At 47.3% G+C, this 16,603-nt stretch overlaps 1 protein-coding gene across 1 annotated transcript; it reads right to left on the bottom strand.

The window, feature by feature from the left end:
* Positions 1-10,682: 10,682 nt before the first annotated feature.
* On the bottom strand, positions 10,683-15,963 carry LOC139350502 (arg8-vasotocin receptor-like). The gene is made up of 2 exons (XM_070991956.1): positions 14,775-15,963; positions 10,683-12,245 (listed from the first exon to the last, which is right to left on the bottom strand). The coding sequence occupies exons 1-2, from the start codon at positions 15,742-15,744 to the stop codon at positions 11,962-11,964; spliced, it is 1,254 nt and encodes a 417-aa protein (XP_070848057.1). The 5' UTR covers positions 15,745-15,963; the 3' UTR covers positions 10,683-11,961.
* Between the last annotated feature and the right edge of the window lie 640 nt (positions 15,964-16,603).

Below are 16,603 nucleotides of genomic sequence, written 5' to 3'. Positions count from 1 at the left end.
GCCTATTGTCTTGTTTCCAGTTTACACTTGGATCCTGTAGTTTTCCTAACGCTACCAGCAGTGGCCACAGCTTGTAAAAAAATACAAGCTCACTGGGTCACAAAGAGCGTTAAATGACGCAGTTAAAACTGACTTGTGTTAACGCGCTCTGACGATCAGATTAGAAATACTGGGTGAGCGCTTACAGGCGAAACCAGGAGGCTGTCTACATGCCGCGTCCTTCACTCAGAATATTTTTGAGAACTATTTTTCTACATTTTCTATACCGCCTATCCCTTTTGGGGGTTGCCTATCCCAGCTGGTACACCCCAGACTGGTCGCCAGTCCATCGCAGGGCAACATATATACACAAACAACCATTCACGCTCACACCAAAGGGCCTTTTTAAGTCACCAGTTAACCTAATGAGCATGTTTTTGGTCTGTGGGAGGAAGCCGGAGTACCCAGAGAGAACCCACACATGCACGGGAAGAACATGCAAACTTCACACAAAGGCCCGACCCGGGAATCGAACCAGCGACCTTCTTGCTGTGAGGCACGTGCACTACCTGCTGTCCACCGTGCTGCCCCAGCAGAAGTAATTTTAAAGTCATTTACAAGTACATGTGGGAGGAAACCAGAGCACCTGGAGAAAACCCGCCCGGACAGGGAGAGGCCGCTGAGCGCTGCACCGTGCTGGCCTGTCATAGAAATACGCATTCTGAGTTACGAATGAATCGGCAATTCAAATATGTACGTTGTCTTTTGGTCAGCTGAGCTTTGACTCTAGAATACATCTTTAGGATGTAAGCTAGTGGGGAAGACTGATGGACAGGTGAGGTGCTGCGTGTTCAGGATGTCACATGGTTTACGCATAAAGCATGTCAGTGTCGTTACAACCCGCCTGACAAAGCGGACTAGACCGTTGGCGCCGCGACGCCACCAACTTTTGGGCCTGACTTCAGGTGCAGGAGGCTGTGGGAGGCTCTCCTCGCTCTGCCACTCAGGTGACTGCAGCGCTTCTGTGGTTTCGGTCCCACTTCCCTTTCCTAAAGCGACCGCAGTGGATTTCTTCACGTCCTGCTGCCGCTGACGCCTCTGATCACAGATGAACTGTGTCATGAAGGCTGTGACGCAGGAAAGCTGCGTTTCTATCATCTTCTTTTGGCTGTCGATGATCTGCTGAGCCACAGCCAGTTTGTGCTGAAGCTCTCCCACAGCTGTGTTTTTGGCCTCTAGCTGCTTCGTCAGCAGTTTAACCTCTTGCTGCAGCTCCCCAACTAGATGTTCCTTCAGTACATGTTCTGTGTCTACTGTGGACTGAAGCTCGCCCAGTTTGACACGATAGTCTCGGTAGAATTGCTCGGTGTGCTCACATTGATTCTCAAGATTGTACCCCGCTGCCCAGACCTTCTGAATCTCTGCTGACCTGTGCTGGTATGACAGAGCTTCCTGAGCTGCTGCGTCCAGGTCACCCATCTCCATCTCCTCCTCCATCTCCACCTCCATCTCAATCTCCATCTCCTCCTCCATCTCCACCTCCATCTCTTCTTCCATCTGCAGGTTCTCAGGCATCGTATCGTATGATTCCTCTTATTTGTGAAAAGCACAATGGAGTGTCTCTAAACATGGTACTGTGGAAGTGACTCCATAATTCATAATTATATAAATCAGACAATCAGTAACAATCGCTCTATCTCAGATCCAAATGCGCTGCAGTTTAAAGACTTTCCTCAAAGCAGCTTCTGTGCCTTTGATGTGCATTGAAGGCAGTGGTGGCATCATGACCTTCTGTGACGTCGTGACACAGGTGGAACGTGTCTGGGCTCTTTGACCCTTAGATGGCGCTCTCTCAGTGGAGGTGTTGCTAATGATGGCTCGTGTTTCAGGTGCTGCAGGTGTCCTTCCTGTCTGTCTTCGGAGTCAGCACCTGTCTGTCTGTGTGCAGCGTGTTTGCTTGTTTGTCTTTACCTTTTCAACTTAAGGTGCAATATATTTATCTTTATAACATAAGCGATTAAAGAATTTTTTGGATTGGCTTTGTCTAACACCTGAGAGAACCTCCACTGAAGCCTTCTTCCAGCACACCTGAGGGCTCATCAGTAATCTACAGTCCACCGCCCTCTAGCGGTTTTCTCCAGAAGCTGCAACACTGATCTTAACGTGCCAGGTTTTGTTCTGTCTTCTCATTGGTTTTCAAATAAGCCCATCTGTTGGTGTTAGCATGTTTCCACCTATCAGAGCAGCAGAAACGTTTTTCGCTTACTCCATCATCACACAAAATCAAATTTCTCACTGAGCTGACGAAAACATGAAAGCAGAAGGAGAAACAAACTCATTGTAGGTCATTGCAGCTGACATTTCCATTACTAGTCGACACGAGTCTTACGCTTATGTGAGTCCAGGTTGAGTAAAAACTGATCACAGTACCACAGAAACTGAATATTTTCATGTTTTCTCTAATGGCTCATCAACGTGATCTCCAAAACAAAGGCAATTTATTCTACTTAGCCAAAAATAAATGAACTCTGTACTATAAGTTCAGGTATTCATGGCTATATTTTGGTTATATATATTTATATTGAGGCCATTTACTACATTTATCAGTCAGACTGTGTATAATACCTATTTTTGAATTGAAAACTTTAATTTGAGGCGTCTGGAGCACCAAGTACTTCACTGAAGTAGCATAGCGGTATGTTCAGAATTTCATTGGCTATTCGAAGTGTCAGTCATCTGCAAACGGTTGTGATTGGCTCGATCGACACATGAAGAAGAGGCAGAGGCCATTTTGTTATTGGCTTCTCTGGTTGCTAGGCTTCATATGACAGATCGTGATTGGTCAAGTGAGGTGTCATTCAAACCTGAGACTCCACAAGGTAAATGGAGACAAGATGGCGCCGGTCCGTGTCTGTTTCCGGAAGTTGTAACGCGGGAAACACAGAGGAGTAGCGGAAGTCGAGCACTTGGCCTGCTAATTTGAAAAGAGAAAACTTTTTTCTGTGGATTATTGTCATGTTTTGGACTAAATATCTTTCCTGCAGTGGATCTTCTGGACCTTTGTGGACGTTTCAGACCGTTTTTGTCGGAGTTTTATCGATCTGTGGATCAATGAGAGACGTCAACGGTGAGTTTCCTCAGTGTTGCCTTAACTTTAAAATGTTGGTTTGTCTGCTGCTGGCGTTCATTGAGCCTCCTGTTAGCATTGTACTGTATCTTGAAACAGTTTGAATCAATCGACCTACGTGAATCTGAGCTTTCTAGCTTTCTGTTTAATACGAGTATAAACGTGAACGTAGTGTTTGTGTCAGTGGACAGGAAGTACAGTAAACCCTCCAGTGGTTCGTGGGCGGGCTGAATGGAGGCCAACTGGACTTCAGGAGCTTCTCTGGTGATTCGTCGTGTGTGTGGACCAGTTTCTGTCTGAAAAAGTCAGCCATGTATGTTGGAGCTTCTCACGAGCTTCCAGTGGTTCCCTCAGATGTTTGTGCCTCTCTTGGGACACACCTGTTGACTGTGCCTCAGGTATCAGCTGGTCTATCACCTCCAGTGTCCGTCTGGCCTCAGGTGGTCATTCAGTGCTGACGCTGCGTCACGTCACCACTAGAGGGTGCTGTCATCCACATCATTCCCTGCAGTATCTCGCTGTCTGTGGATATTTCAGTGATTTAAGTGAACTCTTTTCCCCCTGAGGTGCTCAGAGGTTTAAAGGCTATAAACCACAGACCTCGCCGTCAACTGCTCTCACACTTTTTTGACATTAATAGCTCCAAATGAAAACTTGCCACAGGGTGGTCTCCTCAGAGACAGGACGCTGTTAAAGACATTTTTAGTGGCTCTGAGCAGCACAGATGGAGTTCCTCTGTTGTATGGAGACAGAGTGGAAATCTCAAAACGTGTCTGCTAACTGCAGTCCCTTTTAATGTCCATGTCTCTGTCTCCGTGGTAATAACAGCTGTGTCGTCCTGACACGGTGGTCCTCTGTCTTGTCCCCTTTGTGCTTTAATGGGACAATTTCATCTCCTCTGGTTGTGGGATTTTAATATCTCTCCCTCGTCTGCTTATGCTGCACTTTTATGAGTTTTTGTGCTGTTTTAGTTTGAAGTGCCCTTTTTAAAGCACCCCGTGGCCGTTATTGTTCTGCTTCTGTTTCATTTGTGCTCCTTGCTTATGAACCTGGGTTTTCTTATTGTTATTCGTCCTTTGAACAGCTTAACTGCCATTTTTTATGTAACGCTCACATCTGGTCGGCCGTCGAGGGTCTCGTACTGATGATTGCAGATGTGTTAAAACGCCAACATCTGTCTCCTCTCGTGTTGAAGAAGCAGCAGCCTCAGTGTTCGAGCTGACTCACAGGCCGAACGCTGACAACATCTCCTGTGGAAAACCCATTATGGTGATTAAGTATCGTTCCATTCGCGATGCACCTGCACGTTTTTCTTATTCCTATGTATGACCCGACTGTTCAGTCCTCTGAAGGGCTCAGCACTGCTAACAGTCCATCCCATATTGTGCAGATTTCATGATCATATCTCTGAATCCTCCCAAATAACATTCATACGCTTAAATAAATGCAGAATAAAGCAAATTTGTCAGCGTGACGATTGTCCTGGAGTTTCTAACATGGAGCTCTGATGAGTCTCTGCTTTCGAAGAAAAAACAATGAGTGATGTTTGTGATGAGATCTGAACCCCGCAGGCCTCTCACATGTCTCCTCTGAGCTGATTTTAAACATGCAGAGGACATTTTTCATCATTTCTGTGCGTTCAGTGTTCAGGTTGCTTTGTTCTGCACTTATACGCTACGTTTAGCTAATTTCACTCATTATCTGTGATGGTTTTTGGCTGTTTCATCCATTTATCCATTATGTTCAGGCTTTATCCGTTACTTTAAGCCAACTGTTAAGACTCTCAAATCCAGCCAGCGGTGTCCAGATGTCGCCTGACTCATATTTCTGAATATATTCCTTTAATTTAAGCAAAGTCTCTTTCAAACAGAGCGACTCCACACACCGCTGCCTGGCACTGGAAGAATTCCCTGCACGTCATGTTGGGAATCACTGATCTGCAGCTTGAGTGAGTTAGTGAAGCTGATGATGGAAATCCTAAATGAAGCCTCAGAACGGCGTCTCAGCGCCCACACAGGATGCCGCCGCCTGCGCTCGCTGTGATCAGATTATGTGGGCATCTTTCCGTGGACGGCTGCAGTGATGGGGTTCAAGCAGGTTGTTTTAAATGACGGTCTGACTGTTATTCATCGGCTGATCTGGAGTGCATTTCCCCGGCTGATGCATAAACGGATAAACGAGGCTGACATTTGGTCTTTGGTTAAAAAGCGCACACGGTTCTGTCAGAGTTTCCTCTCTAATGGCCTTTTTCACAGACGTTTGTCATGTTGTGGAGAGAAAAGTGCAGACATGATGATTACAATGACAGAGGAGCACCTTAACGGAGCGCAGACATAATGAATTAGTTGTTAATTAACTCCAGTAATGGAAAAAGACTCTTCATCATTATAGTATGAGGAGACAGACTGTAAACAAGTGTGAGCGAGTCCGGCGGCGTGCTGATGAAGAGGCCTTGAGTCTGCTCACAGTGACGATGACATGCTGCCCTTCATCACGTTGACCCTGTTTTCACATGGAAGCGTCTGCTGATGAGCATTAAACACCAACAAGGGCAGAATTTAAGAAATACTGCGTCCATCAGCGAAAACCAGCTCTCTGAATCCTTTCACTCATCTCACTTTTCCTTCATTTAGCTGTCAGCTCTACTTTCTTTGAAGTTTATTTCCCACCCTCTCTCTCTAAATGCTCTTAATTCAGAGCCGTCTCCTCGCTGTGGAGATAAATGGTGGCTAAAAGCAAAAGTCTCTGATTATTTTGAGTTTAATGCTGCTGGTTTGTCCTCCCGTTGCTTTAAACATCTGTGCCGGCCGTCAGGAAACGTTGTTTAGAAACCTGAACAGAGGTTTTCAGCGTGCGTCGTCGTGCTGCACGCAGACTGACACCTTTAAAATAACTCATTTTCATTCATTTTGACGTCTGTCTGCACTGCAGGATCACTGTCAAAGTAATTCAAAAAACTAAATTATGGAACAAGATGGAAAATCAGTTCTCAACCTCCAGGAGGAAGAGGGACGTGCAGCAGCCATTAACTGATCAATATGTGGTGATTTCAGTGATTTAAGGCAAACTTAAGGGAAACTCTTTGTGTGCTGGGATGTGTGAAAGTCATTTAGTCTATTTTCAGTTCTCGGGTTGAAGCATTGGTTGTTTCTCAGACGTTCAGCCGATTTAACGTTTCGCTCTGCAAAGTAATTTGTTTGTCCAGCCGTCAGATAAATGTGTAAAGTCCCACGTTCATTCTCCAAACACACGGAGAAGTTTCCAGTTTCCTCCTCCGCACTTTAAAGTTTGAAACACGTGAAATCTATTTAAAACTGTGACGTACTGAAGTCAGATCCTGTTCTGAAAGGTAATGGTGTGCAGATCTGGTTTTATTCCGGCCTTTAGAAACGAAGCGCTGCATGCTCGCGCTCTCATAGTTTCTGTGTCCTGGCTCACGCTGTCTGTCGTCACGTGTTGAGCTGCGAGCTGCTTCAGAGGCTTCATCAAAGAAAACACTTTGATGGAGACACACGAGCACTTTTAACATGTTTGCAGATGGGAGCTGTGGAATGAACGAGTCTTAACGGACGCACAGAGGCGTCCAGAGACGGCGTCCTCTCGCTGCACATCTGTCAGAGCGCAGCAGTGAATCCAGATGTTGAATCCTCGCTGTTGTTCAGACGTGTTTGGCCTCTCAGAGAAGAGGACTCCCGCCCTCCTGGTCCTGGTCCTGGTCCTGGTCCTGGTCCTGGTTATCCTCCTGCCAGTCGTGCTTCATCGTGACACTCATTCATCAGGATGTTTCCCAGATGTGCGCTTCGCTCCATCAGCTGTGCTGTGTTTGCGGCCTCAAACAGAAAACAGCCTGCTGGTCGTCTGCACCTCCTCTCGCTCTCCCTGCCGTTTTCATCTCCTCAGTGTACATAATTCATACTTCTAAAGGAGCCTGTCGCGTGTCTTACGTAACCCAGCGCGTCCCTGGAGCGTGTTTTAGGATGAAGAGTACACCGCTTTGTACCAACATGTGCACAGCATTGTTTTTAAGCTGTGAGGATACAGGTGGGGTTGATGGTGTAGAGGTGGTCCTGGTGTAAGCACAGATTTGAGGTACAGGTTTAGTCTTTCCAGAAGTCTTCAGACTGACGGCGTCTCAGCTGTCTCACTCAGTGTCGTCAGAGGAGGTTCGTCCAGCATTGGGTTTTCAGCTGCGTTTGTCCAAACTCACAGATCTAATTTGAACTAACGCGTGATTGCTAACACATCCTGAAATGTAATTCAGCTGCAGTCACAGCAGATTTTACTCCTCGTTAAGCTCCATTAGGACTGGGACGGATTCAGGATTAAATGGGACAGAGAGCGCAGAGACGCTCAGTCCAGTGGACGTTAATGACGTTCAAGTGTTTGATCCTCACTTGTGAAGAGCTTTATTAGTCCACGTCCACAGTGTCTCCCACAGTTTAGTGGGTGTTAGAGTTCCTCTTGGCCTCGGTCACCTTCCTTCACATCTTATAAACTGATGATTTGACTGGATTGTGCTTCAGATGCTGAAGGAGCTGAAGAGCTAAAAGGAAAAGCGCAGCGTTGTTTGGACCTGGGAATCGCTCGGTGTTGTGTTCACTGACTGGTGTCCTTTCGTACATGCAGAGGCTGTAACTCTTTTAATTCTTATCTGAGCAGCTGCACATTCACAGATTTGCATTGAACTTTAGGTCGTTTGGCTGCTGTCGACCCTCCTCTGAGCCCGGGCTCCCAGGGGCCGAGGTCTGCGATAGGGAACCACTTCCGGACGTGCGGCACACAAACAGGACGCGCTCCATTTAGCTTGTCCCCTAGGTTTGAGCCCTCAGAGTGAATTCTCCCGCAGGGTCGAGGCAGCTGAGGAGGGTTCGTTTTGTCCTTCTGGACGTCTGTTTGTCTGTTAGAGAGCAGGATGTCTGAAGGATCTAAAGAAACGCGTTTGAACTGCTCTGCGTCACGAGGTTCATGTTAGAAAAGCTCACAGTTTGCTTTGTTTTACTCGTTCAGTTTGAGGAAAAGATCGTGTTTGAGTGACGTGAGCTAAAAAAGCCTAATGTTGACATGGACAGCGTCACCTGGGTGAAGGTGCAGCGTTTGATTGGTCCATCCATCCACCCAACCTTCCTCCATATGTGGACACATAAAGTCACTAAATGTGACTCAATGCATTTCACTACATTATGTTTTACATTAATGCACATTTTTACAAATTTTGCCTTATTTTTATCACACGTTGCACAAATTCTTCATACTGTGAACAGCAACACGTTCCATCTTTAGTTTTATGGAGTTTTTGTTAATATAAATACACCAAATTCCTTGTGCTGTATGTAAAAACCTTCCTGTGTGTGAGTCTGATTCATGACGGGTGTGAACAGGTGTAAACAGACGCCAACGACAAACCTTAATCAACAAAGCCTCGACGGGAGGAAGAAGAAAAAAGGAATAGAAGAACAGAATGAGGAGGTCGTTTGGGATTTACGGCGTTCAGACAGACTGAATGCAAATGAGGAAAAGAAGTCGGGGTGATATATAGAAAGATAGAGGCCACTTAAACGCTTGGCACAGGATGCGACTCCACCCGAGGTCGTTAATGATGAAAGCTGCTCCGTTTTAAAGCCGCGTTCGTCTGCACTTCCTGTCGTTAACAGTGCGCTTCCTTTTCCAAGTTTCCTGCATTAAGCTCTCTGATAAAAGCGTCCCCGTGGACAGTTTGATTGATTCCAAATTAAAATTCCTCCAAAGCCGACAGAACGACGGACTTTGTCAAAGCCAGTGTAGTGTAGTGTCATTTAAAATCTTCTCTTACAGTTTGACTGTCTTTGCAGCGACCGTCACAGCACGGCAGCCTCGTGGTTTCATGGATCGAACCTGGAAATTTAGATCCATCATTCTCCTGACGCTCCTCCGAGTCGGTTCAGGTTTGGGAGTCGAGGGTAACGGGGGGGGGGGGGTCTCTGGGTTGAATTACTTTGGCGTGTAGGGATCAGTGTGTTTCACCTGAGTTACCTGAGTCAGCGTGGACTTCCCCTGAGGTCCACGTCCTGCCCAGTCTGCTGAGCGTCAGTGTGAGCCATGTTGACATCCACAGACATCAGACAAAAGACACGTCCTGTCCCCTCATGTGGTTTCACTCGCAGTGACCCCAAACCTTCAAGTGCAGGAAGTATTTGTGGTGAGAAAAAGCTTTTTTATCTGAATGAAATGCCCTTTTCTCACTGCGCGGTGTTTTATGCTAACCTGCTCATCATGCGCTCACCTCTGCTTGCAGATTTCATGCATTACTTCAGCGTTAATGATTGTGTTGATGCCTGTGGCTGCTCTGAGTTCAAGTTCGCCGTCTGGCAAATGTTGTAAAACTGTTGTCAGTAACTGACATATAATTTATCCTGGCCATTATAAAGTAAACCAAAACCCGTGAATGTCACGCAGCCTTTCATATGTTGTCATTATGCAGTTTCTCTCAGCGTCCCCCAGCTCTGACTCTGTTCCAGCAGCTGTTCAGACGAATCACGATGGCTCAGAGAGGAAGTTATGCTTCATCACCGGCAGGTTCGGTTCGACTCGCAGTTCTCCTGTGAACTCAGTCAAAAAGCACAAGATGAGATGTCACGCAGCACCAACAGCTTTTTATTTCCCTTTTCAGACGGTCGACGGCGTCAGAGACGAGACCGAGGAGCCTCAGACCTGCAGTTCATCTGAGACCCTGCGCTGTCGCCCTGCACCCAGGTGAGGGCGACACCGTGGAGGAGTGTTTCTGCAGGAGGAGACTGTGATCAAACCTTATCGTGAGTTTCAGCTCATTTCTTAGCTCAGCGTCACAGCTTTGGCTCACTCTCATCACTCTTACAGCCAATCAGCGGTTTTCAGAGAAACATCTGTAGAAAATGAGTCACTGCAGGTTTAAGATGAACGCTCACATCAGCATGCTAACATGCTGACGACGCTAACATGACAATGCTAGCATGCTCAATGACAATGCCAACATGACAATGCTAACATGCTCAGGGACAATGCTAACATAATGACAAAGCTAACATGCTCAATGACAATGCTAACATGCTCAATGATGACACTGACATGCTCAGTGACCATGCTAACTTGCTCAGTGACGACGCTAACACGCTGATGTTTATCTTAGTTTATTGTGTTAGCATGCTAACTTTAGCATCATAGGGTCATGATTGTCTATCAGGGCAATCCATCCAGTGGTGAAAACCACAAATGTCAACCTCGTGGTGGCGCTAGAGGAAGAGTGAGAGTAAGATTCATCCTCTGGGCGCCATGAATGCCTGTTGAGATGTTTCACTCTGGACCACAGTGGTGCATCGACCGACCGACACGTTAGCATCTGTAAACCTCTGTCGCTAACTAAACTGGCTAAAACCTGAAGATGACAGATTTATCTTTGCTTGAACCGTTCATGCTCTGCATTTTAAACCTGTGCTAAGTCTTTGTTTCTCCTCCACGGACCAAAAACAGCTGCGTCACATCACCTGGAAACCTTGTGTTACATAAGACGTGTTCCTGTAAACAGAGACAAACAGTCGGTGCAGAAAACAGCCAAACATCGTGTGAGGATACAAGAGCGACGTTTATCTTTACCACATGTGCAATATATATTCAAACAGTACACAGATGACACAATACATCACATTTACAACGACACACGTCTGGAATCGAGTCTTTAGATTAACAAGCTGTAAAAGATGAATATTCACAGGCTTCACATGTGAAACAAAGTGCCATTCTGAATACCGTTAACACATCGAACAGTAGGTTTGTTGTCTTCAGCCTAAAGGACTGATGATAATAGAAGCAGGAATAATTACAATTCAGGACATTCAGATTGTAAACTCATATTTATCTGCATAACAAGAGCTTCTGTGATACTGAGGAGCTTTTAGAGCTCGAACTGTTTCAGTGAAAATGACCCAAATTCTCCGTTCCAGCTCCTCAAATGTAAATATTAGCTGGTTTTCTTTGTCTTCTGTGACAGTAAACTGGATATCTTTGGGGGTTAAAGGATGACTGGACTAAACAAATGTCTGGAATATGTAAACCTGCATACTTACATGCATTTTCACTATTTTCTGAAATTTTATAGACCGAACGGTTAATCAGTCATTTAGAAGATAAGTGGCAGATTGAGTGAGAACATCTTCAGTACCTTTCAGAAGTGCAGTGACTGTGCTGTGATACGTTTGTGTGAAGGAAAGAAATATATTTGGTCCGTGTGACGTGACGGAAACATGAATTATCAAACATCTTTACGAGGATCTTTCTGAGAACATCTGGATTTGAAGGCTTCCCGTTCGACTCTTTAAACTGCATGATTTTATCCGTCAGCTGACCCGGACTGGACCAGAACCAGGTCCCAGATGGACTCGTAATGTTGTGAAGTGTCCTCACCTCAACCTGAACTCAGCGCCGAAGCCTTTATGGCTTTAAACGTGTATTTTACATGTTTTTCCTCATGCGTCACAAAATGATTCTGCGTGTGAACAGAAGCTCATATTCAGCCGTTTTCACGTTTGACACTAAAGCAGTTAAATTACAGCAAAGAGCAGTCAGGACCGTCGTGCTAACAGCTAAAGCTAAAGTGACTGGACTTCTTTTGACTGTCTGACCCCTAAAATCTCAACCCGGCATGCTGAAGAAGCGTCTTACAACTCTTTTCCTGACGCCGTGTGAACCTAAACAAACCAACACGAGAAGCTGCCCTGGAGTAAATCTCTCCGCCAAAGAAAACAAACTGGAGGTGCGACTCCACCCTCAGAGGAGATACCTTCCTTCACTGCCACAAACCAGCAGATTAAGACCACTTCCTGTTTCCTGCGTCGTGTTTCCGGTGGTCAGGACGCAGAGGGGCACTGCGCGCAGCTTTTGGGGGCGGGGTTGAGGTCTCTGAACGGCTCCGACAGGCGAGGACCCTGCAGGCGGGACAGCAGCGTGGTCCGCCGGATGCTGCTGTCCGAGTCCTGGTGGACGAACTTGTCCCTCAGCGAGCGGCAGCACGGCAGGCTGCCGGCGAAGTCAGAGAGCAGGTGCCCGCTGAAGAACATGTAGATCCAGGGGTTGCAGCAGCTGTTGAGGCTGGCCAGCAGGGCGGAGAGCGTGACGGTGGCGTTCTCAGAGTCTGCGGGGAAACAGAAAGACGCAGATTTATGAGGCACGCTCTGAGATGTCAAGCTAATCTGAGCTGTTTACGTTCTCTCTCCAGGGAGGTGGGCTGCTGCTCTGACTCACCGACCTGCCTGTCATGTTTATTCTCGCCTCCAGCTCCAGTCTGAGCCTCTCCCGTCCTCCCTGCTCACTCTCTCAGGCTTCAGCCAACAACCGTGTTCATTACGCACTCCGCTAACAAGTGTTTTCCAAAGTAAACCGCGAAACTCCTCTGAACCCCGACTGTCACAGCGTCTGCCAGGCGGCGGACGTGCGGTCAGAGTTCAGACGGTGGCGTGTTTTAATCGTTCACGATGAATCATCAGCAACACTCAACATCTAAATGCACAGCTGATGCAGGCGTAGAAACTGTAGCTAAGGACAGCTAATGCACTGATCATCTGTAAGTGTCCACGCATCTGTCTGCAGCCGTCGTCTCCATGCACGGATTCCAACAGAGAGTCGCCCTGTTCCACAGTAAGAAAAGCTCCTTATAATCTCTCTGACATTTGAGAAAACACTGATAGCTTTCACACTAAATGTCAGGGCCGACTTATCTCAGAATATAGAAAATGAACTCCAGGAGCTACAGCTGCTGGAGCAGAGGGCAGCATGCTTTGAGGCGGCGTTGGAGCCAACGGTCTGCTGGTTTGGCTTAAAATCACAGATCGAGCTGATTTTGATTATTTCGGGTTGAATTTTGATTTCACTGTACGCTGAAAGGAATGTTTTTTTGGCCGATTCTTGGATTTCAGCTGCTGTTCAGGTTTGACTGATTTCATGCCAAAAAGGAGAAAACTCTGATTTATTCCTGTCGGGTTAAAAAGGCCCTGAACGCAGCACAGGACTATCAGGAGTCAATCAAACAGTTTGGAGCCGCGGTGGGATTCTTCAGGTGGGCGAGCAGCTCCTTCAGGCTGACTCCGTGTCCTCGCCTCCATCATGTGAAGCTCACGTTACAAACTCTGCTCTGTCTGACCTTTCAGAAAACGTCTCTGCCCTTTTGATTTATTCTTGGGGGCAGTTTGGCCTCCAGCTGAAATATTTCCACTGTCAGTGTGACCTGCCACACGTCTACACTTTCCTGTTTTCATGCCTTGAATTGACAGTTTGAAAAATGACGAATATTATAAACTCTTTGATAAATTGAGAATGTAAATTTCCGGCCTTCACCTTCGACTCAGACATGGCATCGATGCAACGACACATTCAGGATATTTTCCAGCTGAAGTTTGGCAGGATGATCGTCCACAATAACAACACCTGCTTTTCCTTTAATACTCTGAAAAACTGGAAATGTTTTCGCTGGAAACTGCAGCGCTGACTCAGCTGCTTTGGTCCATTTATGTTATTTTTTTTGCCAGCAGCTTCAATCCCTCGACAGCTCTGAGAGACTGTTAGTGAAGGACGTCCCTGCAGGCGGTAGCTCAGTGTTTTAGCCGTGCTAGCGGCGTGACCTCAGGGGCGGGAATGTCTGTCCACCGCTGTGATCCAGGCATGAAATCCAGTCCAGATATTCACGCTCCCCTGAGGATGAATTCTAATAAATCTGGTCATCCTCTGACTTTTCATCTAGCGCCACCATCAGGTTAAAGTCAGCTGTGCTAATTAGCAAATGCTAGCATGCCAGCACAGCAAACTAAGATCGTGAACAAAACACGCTCACATCAGCAAGTTAGCTTTGTTGCTGTGGGGGTGTTAGCAGGCTGATTAGCATTTAGCTCAAAGCACGACATCATCCTCTGAGGTCGCACCTGCAGTACCTCCACGCCTTCACTGCAGCCTACAACCTGCATACACCTGCTTTTACTTTGAAAATCTCTGTGCAGGAAGACGGTAAAATGTGCAGATTTCACAGATTAAAAGAACTGCTGAGGAAACATTTCTTCACAGATGGATGACTGACACACTTAATATCTGAATCTGAGTCAGTGACATTTTCTTTTCTCTGAATCATCATCACACAAGATCACAGACGGAGTTATGAGGAAATTATTATTACAATTTCTGGATTAACCACTGAACTGACATCAGTCCAGCTTGTTCAGAAAGCTGCTCTTTATCGTATCTTGATGTTTAAGTTGGCGCTGAACTGAACCCCCTCTTCATGTTTTTACTCTCAGATGTGGATTCAATAAAAACACTAAATACTTTCCCTCCTTGGGTTCCAGCACACGATTGGCGGCTCAGGAATGAAAATCATTTCAGACTTCTCTTTTCTCCTGAGATATTGGATAATGATGTTTCCTCAGGCCAGAGAAACGTGAATCACAGCATCTGAGCCGTCAGCAGCTTCATGTTGTTCACGTCTTTGTGCGTTTTCTATTGGCTGCAACACAAATTTATGTTTGGGCAACAAGTCCGGATGGCATGACTTCAATTCAAGTGGCTGCAAGCCAGAAACACTGAGATGTTTCTCTGAGAATGAGCACTGGTCATTTATTTTCATCACATCATGAGAACTGGACTCTGGAGGAGAGGAGGCTCCTCACAGGTGACTCACCGTCCAAGGAGAAGGTCTTGTCCCACACTGACCACATCTGCACGGTGAAGAAAGGCGCCCAGCACACCACGTACGCCAGCACGATCACGAAAGTCATCTTCACCGTGCGTAATTTGGCGCGGGAGATGGTGCTGACGCTGCTGACCGAGTTCCTGCCCAGGATCCCGTTCTTGGTGGCTTCGGCCACCGCGCCCACGCTCTTCGTCCGGGTCTTACACTTGAGGTTCTTCCAGATTGTGCGGCAGATGAATCCGTAGCAGAACACGAGCACGGCCACGGGCACGAGGAAGATCCCGGCCGTGATCCAGGTGATGTAGGTGCGCAGCCCCCACGGCTGGACAAAGTGTGCCCAGCAGTCGTAGACGGCCGAGCCGGGGTGCACCTCGCTGAGGGAGAAGATGAAGTACTGCGGGGTGCTGAGCACCAGGCTGCACGCCCAGGTGGAGCCGATCATGATGTGCGCGCGCTGCGTTGGCTGCTGGAGCGTCTGCAGCGGGTGGCAGATGGCGATGTAGCGGTCCAGAGCCATCATCACCATCATGTAGGTGGAGGCGAACATGCCCAGCACCTGCAGGTGTTTGACGATGCGGCACAGAAAGTCCGGTCCGTAGAAGCGGAAGGTGATCTTCCAGCAGAGCTGCGGCAGCACCTGGAAGAAGGCGACCACCAGGTCCGCCAGGCTCAGGTGCTTCATGAACAGGTGCATGCGCGACGGTTTCCGCCGGGTTTTGTACATGGCCACCAGCACGCTCACGTTCCCCACCACAGCCGCAAGAAACGCGAGGCTCAGGACGGCGATCTCGATCTTGGCCACCTCCTCGTCCCGTCCGAACGGGTCGGTGTCGTTTCTCGTCCCGCTGACGTTCCCAGCAGCCGCTGCGGCTCCAGCCTCCAGCTGCCGCGTGAAGTTGAACTCCTCGCTGTAGTTTCCGCCGGTGATGTTGCAGGAGCTCTCCGCGGGGAAGCGCATGGTGGTCTCCTCTCCTCCGGGCGCGCGGAGCTGGCTGCCCGCCTGTGCGTAACGGTCACCGCCGGAGACTGTGGCTACGAAGCGTCGATCACTGCAGCATGTATGAGCTGATCACCGGGGTGCACGTGCACACACGAAGAGTGAGGCGGTCAGAAATCATAAACAAGAACAAAAATGAAAATTTATGTTCCACTTATGGCTCACAGAAAGTGCTGGTTTGACTCCGAGCTGCACATCCAGCGTCTTTTAAAGGCAGAGACCAGCCCCCTTACACACACACACACACACACACACACACACACACACACACACACACACACACACACACACACTCTTCCTCCACCCTCCCACTTATCACAGGAGATAAAGTGGAGCCTGCTGGGAGGACCCTCTGCTGTATCTCTGGAGAAAATGGACTGAAAAATAAACCATCATCCGGCTTTTGTGTTCAAGCTTTTTTCAAATTTTCCATTTCAGGTTTTTAAATTTCATTTTCACATCATCGGTCTGTCTGATGGAGCACACATAATCAATCCCTGCCAAGATCGATATGTCGATGGCAGAAAAGCCACGCGTGTCTTTTTCTGTCGGACCAACAGTCAAAAACAACAAATATGTTAAATTTCTGATAATATACAGCAGAGGAAAGCAACAAATCCTCACATCTGAGAGGCTCCAGCCACAAAATTCTCCGTATTTTCTATCATGATTATGTCTCCGATTGATTGATTAACTAATAATTTCCATCTAACCAGCCGGTATTAGGAACATTCCTGGAAAACATCCAATTAGCACCTTAAACGCTGATTGATTTCGTCGCCTGAATGTTGATTTAGCCTTCAGTTTATTCTGACCATGA

Source organism: Chaetodon trifascialis, chromosome 22 (assembly GCF_039877785.1).
Source record: "Chaetodon trifascialis isolate fChaTrf1 chromosome 22, fChaTrf1.hap1, whole genome shotgun sequence".
NCBI lineage: Eukaryota > Metazoa > Chordata > Actinopteri > Chaetodontiformes > Chaetodontidae > Chaetodon > Chaetodon trifascialis.
The sequence above is the reverse complement of the archived record's forward strand: the minus strand, read 5'-3'. Positions and strand labels throughout refer to the sequence as shown.